This window comes from Dermacentor andersoni, chromosome 5, assembly GCF_023375885.2.
Source record: "Dermacentor andersoni chromosome 5, qqDerAnde1_hic_scaffold, whole genome shotgun sequence".
In the NCBI taxonomy this organism is placed as follows: domain Eukaryota; kingdom Metazoa; phylum Arthropoda; class Arachnida; order Ixodida; family Ixodidae; genus Dermacentor; species Dermacentor andersoni.
This window is the reverse complement of record NC_092818.1, coordinates 11,105,460-11,127,924: the sequence shown is the minus strand read 5'-3', so window position 1 is coordinate 11,127,924 and position 22,465 is coordinate 11,105,460. Positions and strand designations below refer to the sequence as shown.

Below are 22,465 nucleotides of genomic sequence, written 5' to 3'. Positions count from 1 at the left end.
AAACGACCCAGCCATCAAGCAGCAGGTGCGGCACTGTTCAACCATAATGGGGGTCACATTGAATGCTGCACACACAGCATCTATGTGCACAGCACTGCAAAGGCAATCACCACTGCCGCAGACATGTGTGCAGGCGAGACAAACATAAATGGCGTGCATGTGCTCTTTTTAGCTGTTTGCATATCGCCTAGCATGACACAAGATCACATCAAGACCTACCGTATTTACTTGCATAATGATCACACTTGCGTAATGATTGCACCCCTGAATTTTGTCGTCAAAATTCAATTTTTTTCTTTCCCATGTAATGATTGCTCCCCAAACTTGCCGCACCGATATGTCGTGTGCCAAGTCTAGCTAATGATGATCGTGCTTACCATCTGTCGAATGCTGTCTGATGCTACGCGAACGACTCTTCAAGACATACCAAGCGGTCTGTATGCACCAGATATTCTTAAGCAGTTGCCCCATTTTATTCCTGTCATCACTTTCCACACTTCCATAAAAAAAAAAAAAAAGCTGCACTTAAACTTGTCTTGGCTTTATTGTTTGTAGGCTTTATAATGGTTGTGGTCAACAACAACAACAAAAAAGACGCCTTTCGATTCTTCTTGTCTGCACTCATGGGCACACAACAAATCGTGAGCGGCAACGATAGTAGCCTCGTTTACACTGATACGTTGGAAGTGTACCCTATTCATATGCCGACGTTTGTAACACAGCTGAGATATTCGCCCACCCTTAGTGGAAACGTGCCGTACAGTGAAACCTCGTTAAACCGTAGTTGGCCGGAGCTCGGAAAAACTACGTACTAAACGGCAGTACTGTTTAACCGAAATAGCATGAGATCGCCCACTTACCTGTCGAAAATGGAACTCGGAGAGAGTGCGATGAAAGGGGAAAAAAAACATCCAGTATTTATTCACTTCGCACGACAAAAGTGTTATTTTCGTTTGATGCCGCGGCGGCCTAGCACGACAACAGCGGCCTCAAACTTACTGAAGCTGCGTGCCAGCTTTTCAGCCATTCCCCTCTTCTCGGCAAACACTCGCATGGCAGATTCCTCGTTGGCGTTACGTATTCTCCGTGCACGCACGCAGTAGTGCTGCAGAAGTCCCGGGGGCGCATTTTCATTGCTGGGTGCTGGAGTTTGGAATACTTTTCGTTTGGAATAGAGTTAGGTAATCGCGCCCCTGTTCTCGTCGAGACAATTGAATTCATTAGGCTGACGTAACGCGTAGCTTCTGCCACTGTTGGGCCTGAATCGCCCGTGCTGTCGCTTTCCGTGTCATCCTCATCACTGTCGCTAGGCGACACTTTGGCAACGACAGAGGCAATGATGGCGAAAAGTCGAACCTCGTAGCCGACATGTCTTCGCGGTCGCAGCAGCGCTGCCGAGCAACTTCTTCGCATTCCAAATGCCATACACCATAGTCAACAGCAGATCCTTGTCGCGTGCCAGCGCCGACTTCTTCATGTCACGTTCGATAGCACAGACGATGTCTAATTTTTCTTCTATGCTGAGCACCCGGCGTCTTTATTATCTGAGCTTCGGAATGACGTGAGCCCTCGCTTGCACGACGCCATAATGCTCTCTGGCATGGCGTCGAAATGATGCTGATGTTGATGTGGCTTCACACGCAAACGCACAGGGTGCTTGGAGGTCGTTGTTCCGATCTCTGAGGCTTGTTGTACTGCCGGGCCGCCCAATGGAGACGTCGCACCACCGTGTTTGCGCGACGAAAAGTTGAAACGCTACGTTTTAACCGATGCGTACGCAATAAGCTGGTACAAAACGCATTATGTTCAATGGCCGCTGAGTCGGGGATTTGACTTTACTACTTTTAAAACGAAACTACTGTTTAAGCGGGTACGGTTTAACGAGGTTTTACTGTATTAGGATAGTAGTGAAGACAAAGGCCGCAGTTTCCGCAGCATACTCGCCATGTGTTTCTATGTCACTGGCAGCTAAGCACACCCATCTCCGCTTCCGTCCCCTCAAAGTGGACATGGCTACGTTATTGCCACAGACTTGCCGATATTAACAATATTATTCATTACTGATATGGCAGAAACTGTTTCAATGAGTGTAATGTACTCACAAGAAGAAAAAGAATCACGTTCGGCGCGTTCGGCTTGCTCTGCCAACCGCCATTTCTGTTTTGGTGTTCTGCACTGTTACAGCGGCAGCCGCCTGTTGACCTGTTGTCATCCCGCAGCAAATGCGGCACGAAAAAAATTTTTTATTCAGCAAGCAGTGGTGCTGAATAGATGTACAAATATTTGGTGTCTGAAAAATTGCTCGTTGATTGCAGTGTCATGTTTGTGCGCATGTGTCACTGTAGGTCCGCTCCCAGATGGTGGTGAGCCTGAAGAATGTGTCGATGGTGTCGAGCAAGCTGCTGGTGGCAGCCAAGTCGGTAGCGGCCGACCCTAGTGCCCCCAACGCCAAGAACCAGCTGGCTGCAGCTGCCCGCAATGTGACGGAGAGCATCAACCACCTGGTGGACGTGTGCACCTCGGCTGCACCCGGGCAGAAGGAGTGCGACAGTGCGGTGCGTGCCATTCAGGTGCGTCTCAGCTCTTTCTGCAATCCTTCATTTTCTACGCAACACTAGCAGGACATCACAGCCAGCCGGAGAGTGAAACAACTGTATGGACAGCCAATCGCCACATAAATGAATATGCAAACACTCCACAGAAATAACAATTCAAAAGGAATACAGAGAGGTTTCAGGGCATGACAAAATGACCAACATGCAGTGAATGGTTCTGTTGGAGGACTGTGCGGCCTAGAAGCAGAACAAGCAACGTCCACCCGGCCAACCCACTGCACCCATTTTCTTTCTCACCTCGGTGTATTCCTCGCCCAGTTGGGAACAGAAAACGCATAGCCGAATGTCGTCAATTGCAAGTTTTGATCACGTGACGTGGCAGTGTGCTATGCAGTCTGCATTGAATGTCCGGCGTTCGGCAGCAGCTCGACACAACTGCTCAGAAGGCATTACAGGAACCCTAACGGGAAATATTGAGTCACTTTAGACAGCCATATTACTCATTTTGAAACCCTTCCTTTTTTCCCAAGTGATGACTTAGCTTCAGTGAGAAAATGCTAATGCTTATTTCAACAGCTACCAGCTAATAAAATATCAACTGCAAAAACAACCGAGGGGCAGTCCAACGTGCTTCTGTGGGTAGTACCTAAATAGTGGCTGACATACAGAATACTTGGGAAAAAGGAAACAGACCCCATACATGGATAATTCTGGAGGTACTTTTTTCTGTAATGTTAAGGTCCATATTTGGGATAGGGCCCTTAGACAAAAATTATGGTATTTCAGTGCAAGAAAATTTTCATGTCATAAAACATAGTGTAAATTCTAAAGCATAGTGTGAATTCTTACAACTTTGTTCTGTCAAAGTTTGTGTACATTGCAAGCCACATTGCAATTACGCATTGCATGTCTTTCACACAAAATCTGCCTCATTTGTTTTAAATAGAAGAAGAAAAAAAAAAAAAAGAAGAGCTCACGTTGCCTGACAAAATTAATTCTTGCCGCTTGCTCCCCACTGGTTTGAATAAACATTTTTTCATAATCGTAAACATAGCTTTTCTGCGAGGCAGTTTGTCCAACGATTGGTGGCATAGTCATATATGCAAACAAGCCCAGTTTACTTGTAATATGACACGGAAAGTGTTGGTGTGGCTCTAGCAATGAAACTGTGCACAAAAGAGACCCCCAGCATGTGTCTTCTTCATGGAGCCTTATTAGTTGGGCACACGTGCGGTGCACAGAGTGGCACTGCTGAATGGTGGTCTTTACTGTAGGGGTGTGGTGCGAATAGCCATCTTTGAGGCCTTTACAGTAATTTTCGAACAATGAACAGCCGTTATCACAATCAATATGTTGTTCACATCCCAGGATTCTTAAAGTTAGCAAGTTTCTGTCATTGCGTAGTGCATTATGAAGTGTTCTTTATTAAAAGCACAAATGGGGCATTAGGAGCAAACAAGTACTAGCTTCTTTGCATGCTCTTCAATGAGTGTGACCGATTGCTGTACAGCCTGTTAAGTATGGCTACCCGAGGGACGTAGTCTGCTTCACTACGCAAGTTCTGAAGTTGTTTGTCTGTATTATGCCCACAGGGAGGGGGGGGGGATTTACTGTACTTTTTCTCCAATTTTATGTTTACTTGGGGGAGTCGATGTTTTAAAATATTCAAAAAGTATTCGAAAAATATTTTTTCATTTATTCGATGTGATGACCAAATAGGACACTATTCAATTCGTTATTCGACAGTTTCGAATATTTGCACATCCCTGGCCTATTGTGAACAGAGTTTGAAGTGCCCATTCCACTTGGCTTTCTGTGGCTTCAGTACAAGCTGTCACCAACCAGTGAGACCTCCTGTGTGGGTAAATGTCAATTTAGGTGAAGACACAGGAAATGTGCCCAGCAGAAAGAGCATATGGTGCTAGGCCGTTAATACACATCCACCTAAGTCCACCCAGTTTGTGTACGCAGGCTCCAGGTGCATGCTACTCTTTATTTTAAAAGGAAGCATTGGAGACAAGGACACACCATGAACACTTACCATCTTGTTCAACTTTCTGTTGTTCTAGGGGCAGTCCAGTTTCTTGAAGTACCATATTTACTCAAGTCTAATATGCAATTTTTTTTCGATGAAGTGGGTTCAAAAATTGCTTGCGTGTTAATATCGAGCACAACCTTAAATTTGCATTACCATGTCGCCATCACCATTTCAATATGGCCACCTCGTACACACTTCGAGCCTAGCTGCCGTAGCTTTCTCTATGTGCTGGTCTTCCCGTTTTCTGCATGGAAGCATGGAAGTGCTGACTGCGGAGACACGGCAAGTTCATCATGATGGTGCATTTAAGGGGGAACACGGGTTCTGGAGTCAAAAAAAAGTTCGCTAAAAAATTCATATATTTAAAACGGTATTTTCGGAATTTCCAACTATTATTCTACCACTCCGGCAAATTTTGCACATTCTAAATGAATATTGTAGTGGTGATATAAATTTTTGGCACCAGTGTCGGCTAAATATCAGCCAAAGTTTCTCTAAAAAAGTGATTTTTTCGTGGCGCGTGACGGCCCCCACAGTCGTTTGGTCGCGCCGACCCATGTATCGTTTGAAAGAGCAGTCTCCCATCTTTATTTTTTCGCCACCACCGGCTCCGTCCGCACATCGGCTGTTCCACCTCAAAAAGAAGACCCAATGCATGCCATAATTGGTCGACAAAGGCACATGGCCCTGAGCTAGCCACACCATTGGCTATACTGGCACCGTCGGCATCACTCCGCGAACGCTGCGCACACGCCGTGCGTGCCAACGAGCTTTCCCACGCTGACAGCGATGCTGACCTCGACTCTGAAGTTCGCTATAAAGTACAAATTTGGAAAAAAAAGAAAGGAAGAGGAAGTCGGCGTGCAACTTCAAGAAACGACACTCAGCCACGCCGCTTCCCGATGACATTAACGGCCCGCTCCTGCAGTCGAGTGACACCGGAGATCCCGATAGGGTGTTAGACCTACCCCCAAAGCGCTCCATACAACGGCCGTGTTTTATCAACATTTTGGCACGACGTTACTGTTCTGCAGCCGAAATTTTCACATTGTATGTACAGAGAAGCTCAAGGAAAACTTCAAGCATTAGCGTCAACTCGTGCTACTGACTGAAAATTGGAACTACTAGATTGTGTTAACGACACTGCTGCCAGGACAAACGAGCTGGCTACGTCTGCTGAGCATGCATCTGCTGAAAACTTGCAACGGGTACTCAGAAGGGATCACGGTAGTGACACTAGCCAGACAGACTACATTCCTGGAGGCTATTGATGCAATAGCAGTTGTATATATTGAAATTTTTTGTGGGGTTGTGTTATAAAAATAAGCTCATTCTGTTTTTCAAGTTTTCTCAGATTCTCATTTTTGGTGTTATTTAAGCTTGCCGAAGTGCTATCTCGCTCGTTTATGCTATTAGCTCGAACAGTTCCTTGCCTACTCCCCACGAAATTTGCCAGCTTGCATATATCTCCGAATTCACTATTGATATTCGGCATATCAGTGGTGCCGATAATCCCGTCGCTGATGCTCTGTCACGGATTCATATAAATGCAAGCCAAGTAAATCGTTCTGGCCTTGACTTCGTCTCCCTCGCCAACGCTCAACGCACAGACCGTTAACTTCAAACACTCCGGACTGGCAATGATTCTCTACGCTTCAAAGATATCTTACTGCCTGGCTGCAATGTCACAGTGATATGCGACATGTCTACGGGTCATCCTCAACCGTACGTTCCACAACAATTTCGGCAGCAAGTTTTTGACGTACGACACTCCTTATTGCACCCTGGAGTAAGTGCAGCACAACGTCTGGTCTCTCCCCGCTATCTGTGGCCGCGTATGAACACTGACGTCCATTGCTGGGCTCGGGCATGCATACAGTGCCAGCGCGCCAAGGTAAAAAATTAAAATTAAATTATGGGGTTTTACGTGCCAAAACCACTTTCTGATTATGAGGCACGCCGTAGTGGAGGGCTCCGGAAATTTCGACCACCTGGGGTTCTTTAACGTGCACCTAAATCTAAGTACACGGGTGTTTTCGCATTTCGCCCCCATCGAAACGCGGCCGCCGTGGCCGGGATTCGATCCCGCGACCTCGTGCTCAGCAGCCTAACACCATAGCCACTGAGCAACCACGGCGGGCGCCAAGGTCAGTCAACACACTATAAGTGCGCCTGGTCATTTTCCGCCACCAGACATTCGTCTCAGCTGCGGTCACATCGATATCGTTGGTCCGCTACCACCGTCCTCGAACCAACGATACACACTCACTTGTATCGACTGCTGCACACACTGGCCTGAAGCAGTGCCACTCTCTCACATTACTGCAGAGTCCATAGTCCAGGTCATTCTAAATACCTGGATTTCTCGTTACGACGTACCACACACCATAACGACAAACAGAGCAAGACAATTTGACTCGTCCCTCTTTCAAGCTCTCTTTCGTCTTCTGGGTGTAACGCATATACCGACGACAGCTTATCACCCGATTTTCAGTGGCATGATAGAACGTTTCCATCGTCAACTAAAAGCAGCACCTCATGCCCATGACTCCATGATTCCATGTACGGAGCGCCTGCCTTTGGTTGTACTAGGTCTTCGCATAGCTCTGAAAGCAGATGCGTAGTGTTCCTCAGCAGAACTCATTTTCGACACGAGACTTCGCATACCTGGTGAGTTCTACGCCTCGGAACCGTCATCTGCTGACCTACAATCCTACGCCCACTGCCTTCGGATTACAATGGCCACTCTTATACCACCACCGCTTCGTAATGACCGCAGAAATGTTTACATGAGCCCATCTTTACTTCATAGCAGTAACATATTTATCCATCACGACGCCACTCGCGCTCCTTTACAAGCTCCGTCCAATGGTCCCTTCAAAGCCTTCAAACGGGACGCCAAGTTTTTTACAATTTTTGTCAATGGACGCGAAGAGACAATTCCTATCAACCGCTTGAAGCCAGCTCATCCAGACTCTGGCTGTGCCATCTCCACAACTTAAACTGCTCAATGGCAGTGCCTTCATCGCTAGTGGGGGAGCCATGTAGCGGACAGTGCTCATAGGCCCCCCCGGTGGAGGAAGAAGACACTGGACTAGTGCTATCGGACGTATAGGCTCGACGATGGTAGCCGCAACATCAACGCAGTCGCCTATTTAATAAATGGCATTCTTTGTGGGCCTTCTGTTCCTACAGTATAGTCGACAGGTCGGAAAAGGGGGTCCATAGGAAATGACTTAAGCAACTGCATTTCTCTTTCTTAAAATTGGTTTTGCCCTAAATTATATGCAAATGATATATTGTAAGATATTTGTGTCAATACGACAATAGTAACAGCGCTATAAATCTGCCATTTTACCCATAGAAGTTGGCAGGCATGTAATACTCTGGAAGTGGCCTTAAATGGATAATAAATGATGTTGATGATAAATGAATGCCATGGCAAATCGAGGGGTGATATGTGCCCAACTTTCCTTCTGTCCTGCAGATGATGCGCCCTATGCTGGATCAGCCCAACGAACCTGTCAACGACCTCACCTACTATGACTGCCTTGACACCGTGCTGGAACGGTCAAGGGTGAGCACAGGGTGGCAATTTGCATACCAAATGTTGCGTCTCTATGAGCACAAAGTGTAGACAACTCTTCCAGGTGAACCGCTGGGGCCATTATTCTTATACAGTCACTTTCTAGTTACTTTCACTTACTTGTGTTTTCGTGTGGAAACACCGGGCGTGTTAACTTCTGTGCATGACAGCATTCCCTATGCTGTGCTAAGACAACATGCTTGGCACTGGGCCAAGCTCAGTAAAATGTCTCGCTGGACTAATTGGTACATATTTGCAGATCTAACAAAAGCGCACACCTCTCAAGGGACAGTGAAATTGACTAAGCATTAACCAGCGCATGACTTGTATGTATTTGACTGTCCCATCTAAGGTGTGCACTTTTGTTAGACCTGCAGAAAATGCTGCAGCTCAAACACACTGATGCGTCCATTGCCATTTACGCTAAATCTTACAATAGCGCTCCAGTTTTGCACCGATGTTTTGCTGGAAGAGTTGTGCAACTGCTACATGACATCTTGAAATGTCACAGTGTTTCACTTCAGGGTCATTCACACCGGGTCTTTGTGAACAGTGCCAAACAATGGTCTGCGCAGAGCCTGGGTGATGCTATGACTGGCATAGCCAACCATGCCAAGCATGGTGAACATGAGCAGTTCAGCGAGAGCGTGCGGGAAGTGTCTAGCACGATCTGCACCCTGGTGGAGGCTTCCGCCCAGGTACGTGGATCACTTGGCAGTACTTGAGTGGTGAAACACCTTTCACTATCGGCACACAGTTGTGTCTGTCTTCTAGAAGATGCGCAGGATGAATCACGTGTTTCTTTTTTTTTTTGCCTTTGGTGGCAGGGTGCAAGCTGGTTTGTACTTAAACTTAATATTCACTTGAGATCAAAGTCAGCTTGGGATGAAAGATGGTGTAGCCGTGTTCAGTGGATGCAAACAGGCAACCATCATGTATTCTCTGGTAAGAACCACACTCTCTTCTTAAATTTGAGTTAGAATTTCTCAGACAGGGCCCATACACGAGTAAAAAGTAAATGCGTATCTACATTTCAAAACAAGCCCACTGTAAACAAGCCCGTAGCTGCCAAGCTGTAGCTGCTGGAGTCTGCTTAAAGGTGAAGCCATCCTGAGACACATATCCAGGCCTCATGCTGTGCATAAAGTTGCGGGATCAAAAGTATGCCAGAGTTCTCACATGAAATATTCATGGTGTTTGAGAGATGCGAGCGTTGCTGAAGCAGTCGGACACAAGCGATATGTGCAAGTAGTGCAGCCATACAATTCTCACTGGGTGCATATTGCAGGGCAGTTGCTTTTTGTAAAGGCTTCTGCAAAATACCTATTTCATACAGTAAAACTTCGTTAATTTGACCCTCTCTTATTTTAAAAATCAAATAATTTGGACTTGTCCTCTGGTCCCAACAGGCATATGCAATACGGTAGAACCTCCGTTGCGGTCCCATTTCGTACGATTTGCAAGAACTATCATGGCTCAATCTTGCGTGCCGTCTTTTGTCGCCCAACAGGCCCCGGGGGGGGTACATTGTACGCTGGCAGCAACACGCATGCATATTGCACGGCACTGGCAATTGTGGCGCAACCTTGTGTGCCATCTTTCGTCGCGCAAAAGGCCCCCAGGAGGAGGGGAGGTAGGGGCGGCGGCATTGTACTCTGGCAACAACTTGCATACGTATTGCACGGCACCAACAATCGTGGCTCAATCTCCCGCGTACAAGGAAGAAAAGCAGCAAGGAAACACGCCGTTTTCTGTTGCACGCATGGCGCTGGGGGGATGGGATGCAGGGGGAGGGGGACAACATCTTACTCAGGCAGCAACTGCGCATTGCACAGCCGCGGTGCGTCCTATCTCGAAAGTGATCTGCGTCAGGGGCTGAGTCAATGGCGGCTCATACCTTTGTGTGTGCTGCATTCTCGCCACTCAGTTTGCATTGAAGTGAATGTTTGCAAGTTTATACTACTATCCTTACTTTGTGTAGCTTTCTACACATTTGCTATCGCAATCCATGGTTCGCATTTTAGGTGAAACTGACTTTTCTTAGAGGTGGCCACAGAAAAAAAAAATCGCTAATTTTACCCCGCATAATGAACGCACCCCGCAGCATTGCGCATATTTTTGGGGAAAAAAGTGTGTTCATGATGCGACTAAATACGGTAAGTTCTCTCTCACATATTTTTCCCAAAATGTATCAACTAGGTTGTGCTGTAGATAATGGCATCAAATTCTCGTTAATTTGGATATATTTGGCCGCACACAGGTAATTCAGAGAAGCCTCGGAGCACTAGGTTTTGCTGTATATAATGGCACCAAATTCTCATTAATTTGGATATATTTGGCCGCACACAGGTAATTCAGAGAAGCCTCGGAGCATGGCAAATATGAAACGCCACAAATGCATCACATTAAAGGGCAAAAGCGGCACTAGTGTCCGCTCAAAACGTGGCGGTGGAGTTCGTATCCTCAATCATCAGCAGACAATGGCAGGAATGCTATAACACTCCGTGTTTATTTGTCCTATTTATAATGTGATCCTTCTTTAGCACCTCACAACATTTGTTCATTTAGACTCTACATGGGTGACACGTGATAGTATAGCCAAGGACCGATCAAAAAATAAGTTATGCGGCTAGCAAACCTAGCTGTACTAATGAGAATGTACTGTGTGGATGCCACTTTCATTCCTGCAATTTCCTGCATTTAATTGCTATATGTAATGCATTATATGAGTGTAGATACAGGAAAAGGTCCCTTGCTGGTAAGATGATTTCTTACTCTGTGTACACAAGGGACTACTCAAGAGATCAGGTTTCAAGCGCTGCACCGTGTACAGCGACTTTCTTGCAGGCAGCATACCTCGTGGGTGCATCCGACTCCTCCAGCATGGCGGGCAAGCCCGGTCTGGTTGACCTGTCACATTTTGCACGGGCTAGCCAAGCCATCCAGATGGCCTGCCAGCAGCTCTCCAACCCGGCCAGCAGCCAGCCACAGGTGGGGCCAATTCACACTTCCCTTTGAAGTAGTAAAGGCAAGGCGCAGAAGACCAGGACTCCAGAAGAAGAACACACACGACAGGACCGGCGCCACTCACAACTAAGTTTATTTTCGCAACAAGCCTGCCTTATGTAGGTTATTCACGCCGAGTCGCGCACAAACCTTTAGAAGTGAAAGACAGCAATCTATCGACCACTCAGGAATCTTATCTGGCACATATTATCAAATGAGCAAACAAAAACCACACGTGGATCAGCACAGGAGGGAATTGATCTAGTATAGTCTTTTTCCAAGCCAACAGGGACAAAAACAAGACATAAAAAGTACCGTCTACGCTTCACTACCAAACTATCCACAACATAACACACTTCAAACGCCTAAGGCCCAGTCAGTGATAAAACCCGCACGACTATGGGAATAATGACCAACGAATAACACGGAAAAAACATGAAAAATGCGTCTAAGTACAGTGTCTGCATCAAAAGTAAAATCTCTAATAGTCACTCACATAAAAAATTGATAAATCATGTGACAGCGCAAAAAAAGAACCACGTGACAAACAATGAAATCCACGTTTCCAGGCACATCTCACCACGTTTCCACGTTTCCATCTCACCATCGCTCACCACGTTTCCCAGACACATCTGGGAAACATGGTGAGCGACGACCCTTTCCTGGTGCGTAGTTCTCTGGAAGTGCTGAAGGATCTGGACAACTTGCCGCCTCGTGAATACAACGCGTTCTCCATAGACATTGAAGATCTCTTCCATTTGGTCCCTCACCAAGGTCTCTTAGCGGCAGTCAGGGACAAGATCCAATCAACTGGTGAAGTCCACTTCCAGAATGCTGCAGGTGTAAGCGCAGACAATTTCATTTCCTTATTAGAGTTCTACCTGAACTCAACCGCCATTTCGTTTGAAGGCAAGTTTTATGTGCAGAAGAAAGGGATATGCATCGGTTCTTCTGTAGCTCTGGTCCTTTGCGATATCTTCCTATCTGTTGTAGGAGCTGAGATCAGTAATAATCTTTGTGATCCTCATGTAGTGTCCATTTACAGATATTGACACGTGTACTTATCTTTATCGGGCGACCACGTTTCGCCGCCTAACAAGTGTTATCGCACAGCGTGGGACGCGCTTGCATGTATCCGAAGTTTCTGGAAAGTTATCGATGCTTCTATTTGCTGTCTGTTGTCGCTGAACCTTATGTTATCTGATCTGATTTCATCGCCTGCCGCGAATGGTGTAGAACTTTGTGGAAGGCACGTGGGTCCCAACGATTAGTCTGGAACATTCGAAGAACTGCTGTATAAAAGCCGACGCGCTTGACCCGCTGATCAGATTTTTGACGATCGCCGACCGTTTTCGCCGCTATCGTTGTGCTATAAGTGTAGCCTATTTTTGTGGGCACAGGTTTGCCCAATAAAAGTTAGTTTTGTCTTTCACAGTATTGCTACTGTGTTGAACGTCACCACCACGTGACATCTGGTGGAGGTGCTTGTGCGTTCATGTACCGAACGCCCCCGCAAGGCTGCAATCCAAGCCGGAAGCCCCAGGACAAAACCAACATCGCCCAAGACCAGCGTGCCAGCCGCAGACTGCAAGGACTGCCTCCAGAGCACGGACTTCTACCTGAGACGACAAAGAAGATCGTGGTCAAGACAACCCCAATGGCTGCCGCAGCGTCCCCCGTTATCCTACAACAACCTCGGGACCCACCGACCTTCCATGGAGCAGCGACTGAAGACCTGGGATCCTGGCTGGAGACCTACGAACGAATTGCGACATTCAACAACTGCGACGCTGACGACAAGCTGCGGCATGTCTACTTCGCCTTAGAAGACGCCGCCAGAACGTGGTTTGAGAACAGGGAGTCGACCTTGACAACGTGGGACCTGTTCCGTAGCGGCTTCCTGCGCACCTTTACAAGCATCGTGCACAAGGAAAGGGCCGAAGCTATGCTGGACGCTTGAGTGCAGCTACCAAATGACAACGTTGCCATCTTTACGGAAGAAATGAGCCGTCTATTTCGCCACGCCGACTCTGAAATGCCCGAGGAGAAGAAACTCCGCCTACTCATGCGTGGTGTGAAGGAGTAACTTTTTGCAGGAATGGTACGAAGCCCACCAAAGACAGTCGACGAGTTTCTTCGCGAGGCCACCAGCATCGAGAAGACACTAGAGATGCGAAACCGGCAATTCGACCGCCGCCTGAACTCGACAAGCTACGCGGGAGTTCAGTCACTGGCCACCGACGACCAGCGCGAGACTATCCGAGTGGTCGTGCGGGAGGAGCTACAGAAGCTGTTCCTGTCATCACAGCCTCAAGTGACTTCGATTGCCGACGCCGTGCGTGAGGAGCTCCAACAACTCGGAGTAGCCCCTGAATCGCCGCAGCCTCAGCCGCAAGCGTTGACATACGCCGCTGTAGCCCGCCGTCACGTTCCCCCTCCGCGCCCACGGCCGGGCCCAGTGACGACACAGTTCCGTCGTCCACCATCACCCCCGCCTCCAGCACACAAACCCGTCAACCCACGCGGCATTCCAAGGAAGACTGCCGTTTGGCACCCCCCTGACCACCGCCCGCTCTGCTACCAGAGCGGAGAAGCAGGCCATGTGTACCGCCGATGCCCGTACTGGGAGATGGGACTGCAAGGTTTCACCGTTAACGCGCCGCGGCCACGGATTGGCGAACGACCTCGCGATATCGCCGTCTACCTCACCTCCACTCAATGGAGCCCTCGACGGCCTTCCCGTTCGCCGTCACCAGGCTGCTACCTGTCGCCGCAGCGCCGACCATACACTGACCCAGTCCGGGGCCAGTCCGTCAGCCCATAACCGGAAAACTAAAAGCAGCAACCGATGGAGGTGCGGTTGCTGTTCGTCGAACTGACGAAGATCCTCCGCCGCCGCCGAAGACGACGAAGAGACCATCTAGACGACATAATAACGACACGCCACCATCCCGACGAAATCAGGAAGCCAAGACTACACCGACGAAAGACTACTTGACGACGCGACGTTCCAACTTCAGTTCAACACGACGCAGCTGTGATCCGATGCCAAGACCTAGCTGTAACGCAAGACAAAGAACCACCAACCATGACGTGCTTCTCGACGGCCACGCAGTCACCGCCTTAGTAGACACAGGAGCCGATTACTCCGTCATGAGTGGACCCATCACTGCCCAGTTGAAGAAAGTTAAGACTGCATGAGAAGGCCCTCAAATTCGGACCGCTGGACGACACCTGATTACGCCAACTGGGATCTGCACGGCAAGAATTACCGTTCATGACCGGACTTACCCTGCCACCTTCGTTATCATCCAGGAGTGTTGATGAGACGTCATTCTCGGCATGGACTTCCTGAATCAACATAGCGCCGTCATCGACCTGAAGTCGAAATCAATAACGCTGTCGCAAGATCAAATGATACCGCCGGAGAGCTGTCATAGTCACCACGCCTTGAGTGTGCTTGAAGATCAAGTGAGCATCCCGCCGCGCTCCAGCATTAATATTTCCATCGGCACCGAAACATCCGCTGACGTAGAAGGCGTCATCGAGGGCGGCCAACGTCTACTGCTCGACCGTGAAATTTGGGTCGCAAGAGGAATCGCTCGACTCCAAGGAGGGCAAGTGGAAATTATGCTAACCAACTTCAGCCAAGAATTCAAGCACATCAACAAGGGCACGACAATCGCATACATCGAGGAAATTGTGGAAACCAGCAATGCCTTTCTCCTCTCGGATTCAGACGCATCTGCCTTGATGAGCATAGTCCCCGAACCAGACTTCGACGTGAATCCAAGTCTTCCTATCAGTAAGCAGCAACAGATCAGAAGTCTTCTCCGACGATACAAAGACTGCTTTTCGACGTCATCAAGGATTCGACAAAGACCAGTTGCAAAGCATCGCATAATAACCGAAGAGTGCGTTCGACCACTCCGCCAGAGCCCTTACCGAGTTTCGACGCGAGAACGTGAAGCTATTAGGCATCAAGTCGACGAAATGCTGCGTGACGACATCATCCAGCCGTTGAAAAGCCCGTGGGCCTCTCCTGTAGTCCTGGTGAAGAAAAAGGATGGAACCCTACGCTTCTGCGTCGATTATCCTCGACTGAACAAGATCACGAAGAAGGATGTGTACCCCCTTCCACGAATAGACGACGCATTGGATCGGCTCTGCAACGCTAAATACTTCTTGTCGATTGACCTCAAGTCTGGCTACTGGCAAATAGAAGTCGACGAACGAGATCGCGAAGAGACCGCCTTCATCTCCCCAGACGACCTCAACGAGTTCAAGGTTATGCCATTTGGACTGGGCTCGGCGCCTGCAACATTCCAGCGCGTGATGGACACGGTTTTAGCAGGATTGAAGTGGCAGACCTGTCTTGTTTACTTGGATGACGTCGTTGTCTTCGCCGGAAATTTCGACGAACACCTTAGGCGGCTTGCGACAGTATTAGAGGCCATCAAGTCATCAGGGCTCACTCTGAAGCTGGCAAAGTGACACTTCGCTTACGATGAGCATTTGTTCCTAGGCCACGTCATCAGCAAATCAGGAGTACAGTAAGAAGGCAGTGCGCAGATTCCTTGGCATGTGTGCCTAGTATAGGCGCTTTGTCAAGGACTTTTCACGCATCGCAGAGTCGCTAACACATCTAACCAAATGGGATGTCGAATTCAAGTGGCAAATGCCGCAGGCCAGGGTATTTCAAGAACTCAAACGACGCATGCAGTCGCCGCCGGTACTTGCACACTTCGACGAGGACGCAGATACCGAAATCCACACTGACGCCAGTAGCCTAGGCCTCGGTGCCGTCCTAGTCCAGAGGAAAGAAGGACTTGAATGGGTTATATCATATGCTATCCGGTGGCTGTCAAAAGTGGAAGGCTTTTCTGGTTCATTGTGTGTGTGCCGTGTGGGCCTTCTCCCGCAGTGTTGCCATGATGAAGCTGCAGAATTTGCCTTTCGCCGTGAAGCTCGAAATCACAAATCGGGATAAAGTGAGAGTGGGCACAATGAGGGAAGCAACGATGGTCGTTTGCCCAGATCCTCCGAGGTGATTGGTGCATTCGCACTAGTTCGGCACTTCTGCATGGATGGGGAAGGTTGCGGCCTCAGCTGCTCTGATTCTTTGGACAATGTGGCGAAAAGTGTGTGCGTCGCAGGCAGTGAAATTGCCCAAGGAGAAGAAAATGCTGGACTATTTCATGCGAAACTAAGCTAGATTCTTCAATAAAGTGATTTTATAAATGGTGTGTGTTAGCAGGCTTATATCGAATTATGCTCTGTATCGAACTGATAGGCATTTTTTTGCGAGTTCGATATAACCAGGTTTAACTGTACAATAAAATTTCGATATAACGAAGCAAATTTCCAATTTTACCGACTTCGTTATAGTCAGGTTTAAGTGTGTAATACTTGTTGGGGGGCTAGTTGGTGCATGTTTTCAGATTTAGAGGGTTGTAACGCCGAAAAAAGACAACACATAGCAAGCGAGATGGGACAGGCGCCTGTCCCGTCTCGCTTGCTATGTGTTGTTTCTTTTCGCCGTTACAGCCCTCTAAATCAAGTTTAAGTGTACTTCACTTGTTTGGAACAGGTGACGTAATAACATTCTCACTTAGATGTGAATATTGTCTCTACGAAATATCAACTGAAGTGCGAAAGAAGTTTTTTCTGGGAAGCAAACTGTGTGTTACTCCCGTAAATGTTGTATAGGTGCCAGGAGTGTGATTAACAGGAAGTTTTATTCAAAATATACTTGATTTGAAATATACTTGGACCTCGAAATACCTACTTTATGTTGTGGTTCAGGGTATGTAGGTCTAGGCATATAGGTCATCGAAAGGCTTGCTATCCTACAGAAAAAAAAAATAAACCTTTGTCTCTTGTTTCGCCTTTTCATTCCTGTGCACGCAGATCTTGTCAGCAGCTACAGTGATCGCCAAGCACACATCGTCGCTTTGCAACGCTTGCCGGGTGGCCTCGTCTAAAACCACCAACCCTGTTGCAAAACGCCACTTCGTCCAGTCAGCAAAGGACGTTGCGAGTGCCACAGCCAGCCTCGTCAAGGAAATCAAGGTCGGTGCTCTATTGTTTCATCGACTGCAGCATCATGGCTCATGGCTGCCTTGAGCACTTTGTCCAACTTGGGTACCATGACTTGTAGTTGTGGTATACTTATGGCATGTAAAAAGAAGCAAAAAAAATCATTTTTACGTTTGTGTTATCATAGTGGCCACGTCATTCCGCTGGCAAAGCACTACTAGGTAGTGGCACTCCAAGATGGACAGAGGTGCTTGTGAGCCAATAGGTCCATTCCCTCCGCCAATAATTAAGCTTTGGCTTTTTGAAAGCAAACAGCTGGTAACATTAGGTTCAGTCTCATAAGATCTGCAGCATCCCTTCTTGCTTCAGTACCACTGTTTCACTGCATCAAAATTAGACATTATTTCACCTAGAATTGTATACTGTCTATTTTTATAAAATAAAAAAAAAGATTTCTTTCAAATGGCTTTCTTTTTAAAGAAAATTATCTGCACATTCTGACATGTTTGTGAAAGCAAATGCATTATAATGGAGCTTTAAAAGGGAAAAACATTTGCCTGCACTACAAAAATTGACCGGCCACGGCGGCCGCATTTCGATGGAGGCGAAATGCGAAAATACCCGTGTACTTAGATTTAGGTGCACGTTCAAGAACCCCAGGTGGTCAAAATTTCCGGAGTCCTCCATTATGGCGTGCCTCATAATCAGAAAGTGGCTTTGGCACGTAAAACACCATAATTTAATTTTTTTACAAAAATTGACCTGAAAGTTTTACTGACAGAGAAATTAGTTTTGACTAGATTACATTACTCACACTTCAAATCCTTTCGAGAAATAAATTGCTACAATAATGCTACCATGCTCCATGTGAGATAAATTATCTGCATCCATAGAATGGAGTAATATGAAGCATAGTGTAGCCCACACCACCTTATAGTCCAACAAAAGTATTGCCATCGTTCAAGCCACAATAAAGATGAATGAAGTCTCTGTTGAGCAATTTTTTTGTGCTACAGTCGAACCCACTTATAACAATTCCGGTTTTAACAATATATCGGTTATAACAACAAGAAGCTGCTTCACTGTCAACTTTTGTACGTTTTCCATGGGGAAATAACCCGCCTATACAATGCGCCGATGCCGCATTATCGGTTATAACGATGAAGTTTGGCTGCTGGTTGTCCAAGCCGAAAGGGGAGTGAAATGCGAAATCCTTGAAAAGAAAGAAAACGAGAAATTCAAGCCGCTGCATGACCGGCCGCTGCTGCAACAGCCACCGCGCGCTCATCTCTGCGCGCCTCTCTCCCGTCACCCTTCCCTCCTCCAAACATGAATGGGCTGCACGCACAGCTCGGCTGCACCCACAGCTATACACCACCCCACGCTTCGAAACCCGAAGGGATCATGCCAACTGCGCTGCTCGCAGGTTGCTCGCATGTTGCTCGCTGGTTCCCCATTCTGCGTTCTGCAAACAGCTTAATCGCTCGCGTTGGTCTTCGTTGTTTGTGTCGACATCATTCCTGGCCACGCGGTTTCTCGCAGCCAAAACAGAAGATGGCTGATCGCCCGCTGATCATCGGGAATTTACGACGTTGCCGGTGAAAAGAAAGTGCACAGCTGTAGATTTGGAAACTACTAAGTGCTTCTAACCGATGAGGCGATCATCGCGACTGTGCTTGCATCAGATAGCGATGGCAGCGATAATGCGTTAGGGCAGGCTGCCTCAACGTTGTTCTCACAGGAGGCCCGGCAGATGATTCAGTCGCTCCAGGGCTTTGTTTGGCGACGAACACGGTCGGCGATCGTCGAAAATCTGATCAGAGGGTCAAGCGCGTCGGCTTTTATACAGTAGTCGTCGAATGTTCCAGACTAATCGTTCGGGCCCGCGTGCCTTCCACAAAGTTCTACAACATTCGCGCACGCGATGAAATCAGATAACACAAGGTTCGGCGACAACAGACAGCCGGGTAGAAGCATCGATAACTTTCCAGAAACTTCGGATACATGCAGGCGCGTCCCGTGCTGTGCGATTACAGTTGTTAAGCGGCGAAACGTGGTCGCCCGATAAAGATAAGTACACGTGTCAATATCTATTAATGACAGCTGTGTATTTATCTTCGATGTATTCTTGTGTTGCGCACGAGGTGCCGATACGTGTTGGCTTGGTGGTGCTCCGGCGGCCCGAGACATGTTTTGTTGTTTTCCTATGGCATGCTTTCTAAAGAGAGCGACGGGAAACCGAAATTAAATGAGCTGGTGGGCGACGCCGGATGCCGCCAAAGCAAGACGTGATGCCGACATTGCGCCGCCTGCAACAGGGAATGGTGGCGAGTTTGTATTATCGCCACTTACTAAAACCATACACTATGCTACTAATGGCACTACGCACCTCGTTCTGTAAAAAGATGCTTATCGCAATAGGTATGGTGGCGATAGTTGTGAATGCGGCATGCGATGACCAAGGCGGAGATTTGCTAGTACCGATATAAACTGTGGGTGACATCGTCATCACATGAAACGGGCGGCTATATACTGTGCGCGCTTCACGCCTTTTCTTGTTTACATGGGATCTTATGGCCGGAAAACGTATACGATTGCAGTCTGCAGCAAGGAGCGGGGGGAACATTTCGGTTATTGCCTATTAAAAGCGTGCGCTACACTTCTGACGGCACCACGCGCTGTGAAACAGATAAGTGAAGATGCTTATTGCAATAAGATTAGTGGTGATAGCTGTGAATGCCACGTCTGACGACCCCAGAGAAGATTTGGTGGTATCGAAATGAGAAACCGAGTGTGCACTTGTGTTTTCATGTGAGACAGGCCGGCAAGGCGAGTATTGCGGTGAAGCTGCCGCAGCGGGAAGCTATATACTCGATGATAGAGTGTGTAAGCGCGACTGAACGAGGACGTAGAAAGAAACAGATGTACAGAGACAGCGTTGTCTCTCTGTATCTGTTTCTTTCTACGTTCAGTTATGCTTACACACTCTACCATGGATTCAAACCAACTAGCCCGCCAACGTGGTTTAACAAAGCTATATACTGTTCTTCATCTCGTCCGCCTCGCGTATTTTCTTGTTTATGTGGGATTTAGTGGCTGGGAAACGTATCCCAGTGAACCATTTATGTCCCGTAGATCTCCATAGAACATAATGTTTTGGGCATTGAACACATCCTATAGATATATATATTTCTCCAAGCAACATTACAAATACCCAGGTAGCCATTTATGTCTCATAGATGCCCTTATAACATCATATTTTAGACATTGCGCACATCTTGTAGATATCTATTGTCACGATCCACCCAGGTTTGTGAATAAGGGAGGGCTCGAAGCACCCTCCGTTAGACGGACGCTCCGCAGCATGGTGGTGCTGAACGATGATTGACTACCGAGCAGCCGTGCTCGTCGGTGTTTATTGCAGTGCAGTGACCAATGCTGCCTGCCGAGCTTAGCAGGCCACCAAACCTGGCGGCGAACGAACATTATGCCTGAGGGGGCGTCACGTGCTTGCTACACCCCCTTACCCCCAGTTTGTTTCTTAAATAAAAGAAACAAACGTCCATGTTCAAAATACGAGGCTCTGCCTCCACCCTAGCTCGGTCGACGATGCCTGCTATCTAGGCGAGTAACAGTCCAGTGGCCTCCGCCTTCGAGTACTCCGCTTGGGCACCGGTGTTGATGGGTCAGGTGTGGCAACGCCAGGTGCTGCCTGAGACAGCCTCGCTCTATCCAGAGGGTCTGTAGTGGTCGGTCTTCTGAATGGTGCCGGGCTCGACCTAGAACCCCACAGTAGGCAGCCCTGTTGCAAGCTCAGCTCAGCAGCCTTGTGGCTATAGGCCTGCTGCACCAATTCCTCTCCACGGGACACCGCCTTGACCGAGACAGGACTGGGTCCCGGCTGGTCGTTTGAGATACCGCAGGTCTGGAGAGCACCTCCGGGTACACGTGTTCCAGCATGAACACTTCAGCAGGTTCTGGAACAGCATCAGGCACCTCTGGCAGGGGCAGGCAGCTCAGGACATCAGCAGGTCCCAGGTGCTTTCCCGGACGGTAAACGAGCTGGTAAATGTAAGCTGCCAGCCTCAAGGCCCAGTGTATCACTCGAGGTGATGCCTGTACAGGCACTGCCTTGTCAGGCCCCAGCAGCCCCAACAGTGGCTTGTGGTCCGTGACTGCCTCAGATACTGGTGGAAACATTCGACACCAAACATGAGGGCCAAGCCTTCCTTATCCAGCTGGCTGTAACGTTGCTCTGCAGCATGAAGCCGTCGAGAAGCAAACGACACAGGGCGTTCCTGGCCATCTTTGTCTTCCTGTCATCTTTTGATGGTAACCTTGAAATCACCGCAGATCCTGACACTGCCATCTCGCTTGAGGACTGGTACGATGGGAGCGGCCCTTTCAGATGTCTTGACAGGTACCAGGATGCCCTCTCGCTGCAACCGTTGCAGCTCCTGGGTGACCCCGTCCTTCAGGGCGAACGGCAGTGGGTGTGGCTTGAAAAAACGTGGCCGGGCTGCCTCGGGTACATAGATGCCAGCCGTCGTGCCGGCAAATGTGCCCACGCCTGGCTGGAACAGGGACTTGAACTAACAAGTAAAGCATTGTGCTTGAGAGAACTGGCACTGTGAGGGGGAGTGGGCACCACCACAGCGACCACAGGTACTGCCCTTTGTCGCCAACTGGTTGACCGCCGCTTCCGCCGACGGTGAGCCAATCGCACGGGAAATCTCGGCGGCGTCCTTGGCGGCAGCTTCCATTGCCAGCGCTGCCTTCACGGCGTCATCCAGCGAGGGGTCGGGAAGCTCCAGGAGTAGCGTCTGCATGGCGGGGTTGGTTATGCTGCACACGAAACGGTCCCGGAGCAGCGAGTCCAGCTGGTCGCCGAAAACACAGGCACTCGCTAACCCTCGTAGTGCAGCAGCGAACTGCCCGAGGGTCTCTCCTTCCCGGCGGCTCCGCTTGTTGAAGCGGAAACGCTCCATTAGTGTGGAAGGTGCTGGGTTGAAATGCGAGCGCAGTATGGCGAGCAGCTTACCCAGCATCTTAACATGCGGCATGGCTGGCTTGAGAAGGGCGAGCTAGAGGCTGAAGACGCGGGTCCCGCAGCTGGCCAGGAAAATGTCCCGCTGTTTGGCCTCGGGTGTGTCGTTTGCCCGGAAGAACACGTGGACTTGCTCCTCGTAAATTTGCCAGGCGGACCATTCTCCCTCGAACAGCTCGAGCCGTCCGTTCTGC

General features: G+C 48.6%; 1 protein-coding gene across 4 annotated transcripts in view; it reads left to right on the top strand.

Annotated features, from left to right (window-relative positions):
* rhea (Talin_middle and talin-RS domain-containing protein rhea) overlaps positions 1-22,465 on the top strand; it is a 391,086-nt gene that overhangs the window by 231,299 nt on the left and 137,322 nt on the right. For all 4 annotated transcript variants that reach the window (XM_050177552.2, XM_050177553.2, XM_055070111.2 and 1 more), the window contains exons 32-36: positions 2,346-2,570; positions 8,081-8,170; positions 8,755-8,877; positions 11,027-11,170; positions 17,096-17,257. In XM_050177552.2, coding sequence (XP_050033509.1) covers positions 2,346-2,570; positions 8,081-8,170; positions 8,755-8,877; positions 11,027-11,170; positions 17,096-17,257 — 744 coding nt within the window. The remainder of the gene's footprint in view (positions 1-2,345; positions 2,571-8,080; positions 8,171-8,754; positions 8,878-11,026; positions 11,171-17,095; positions 17,258-22,465) is intronic.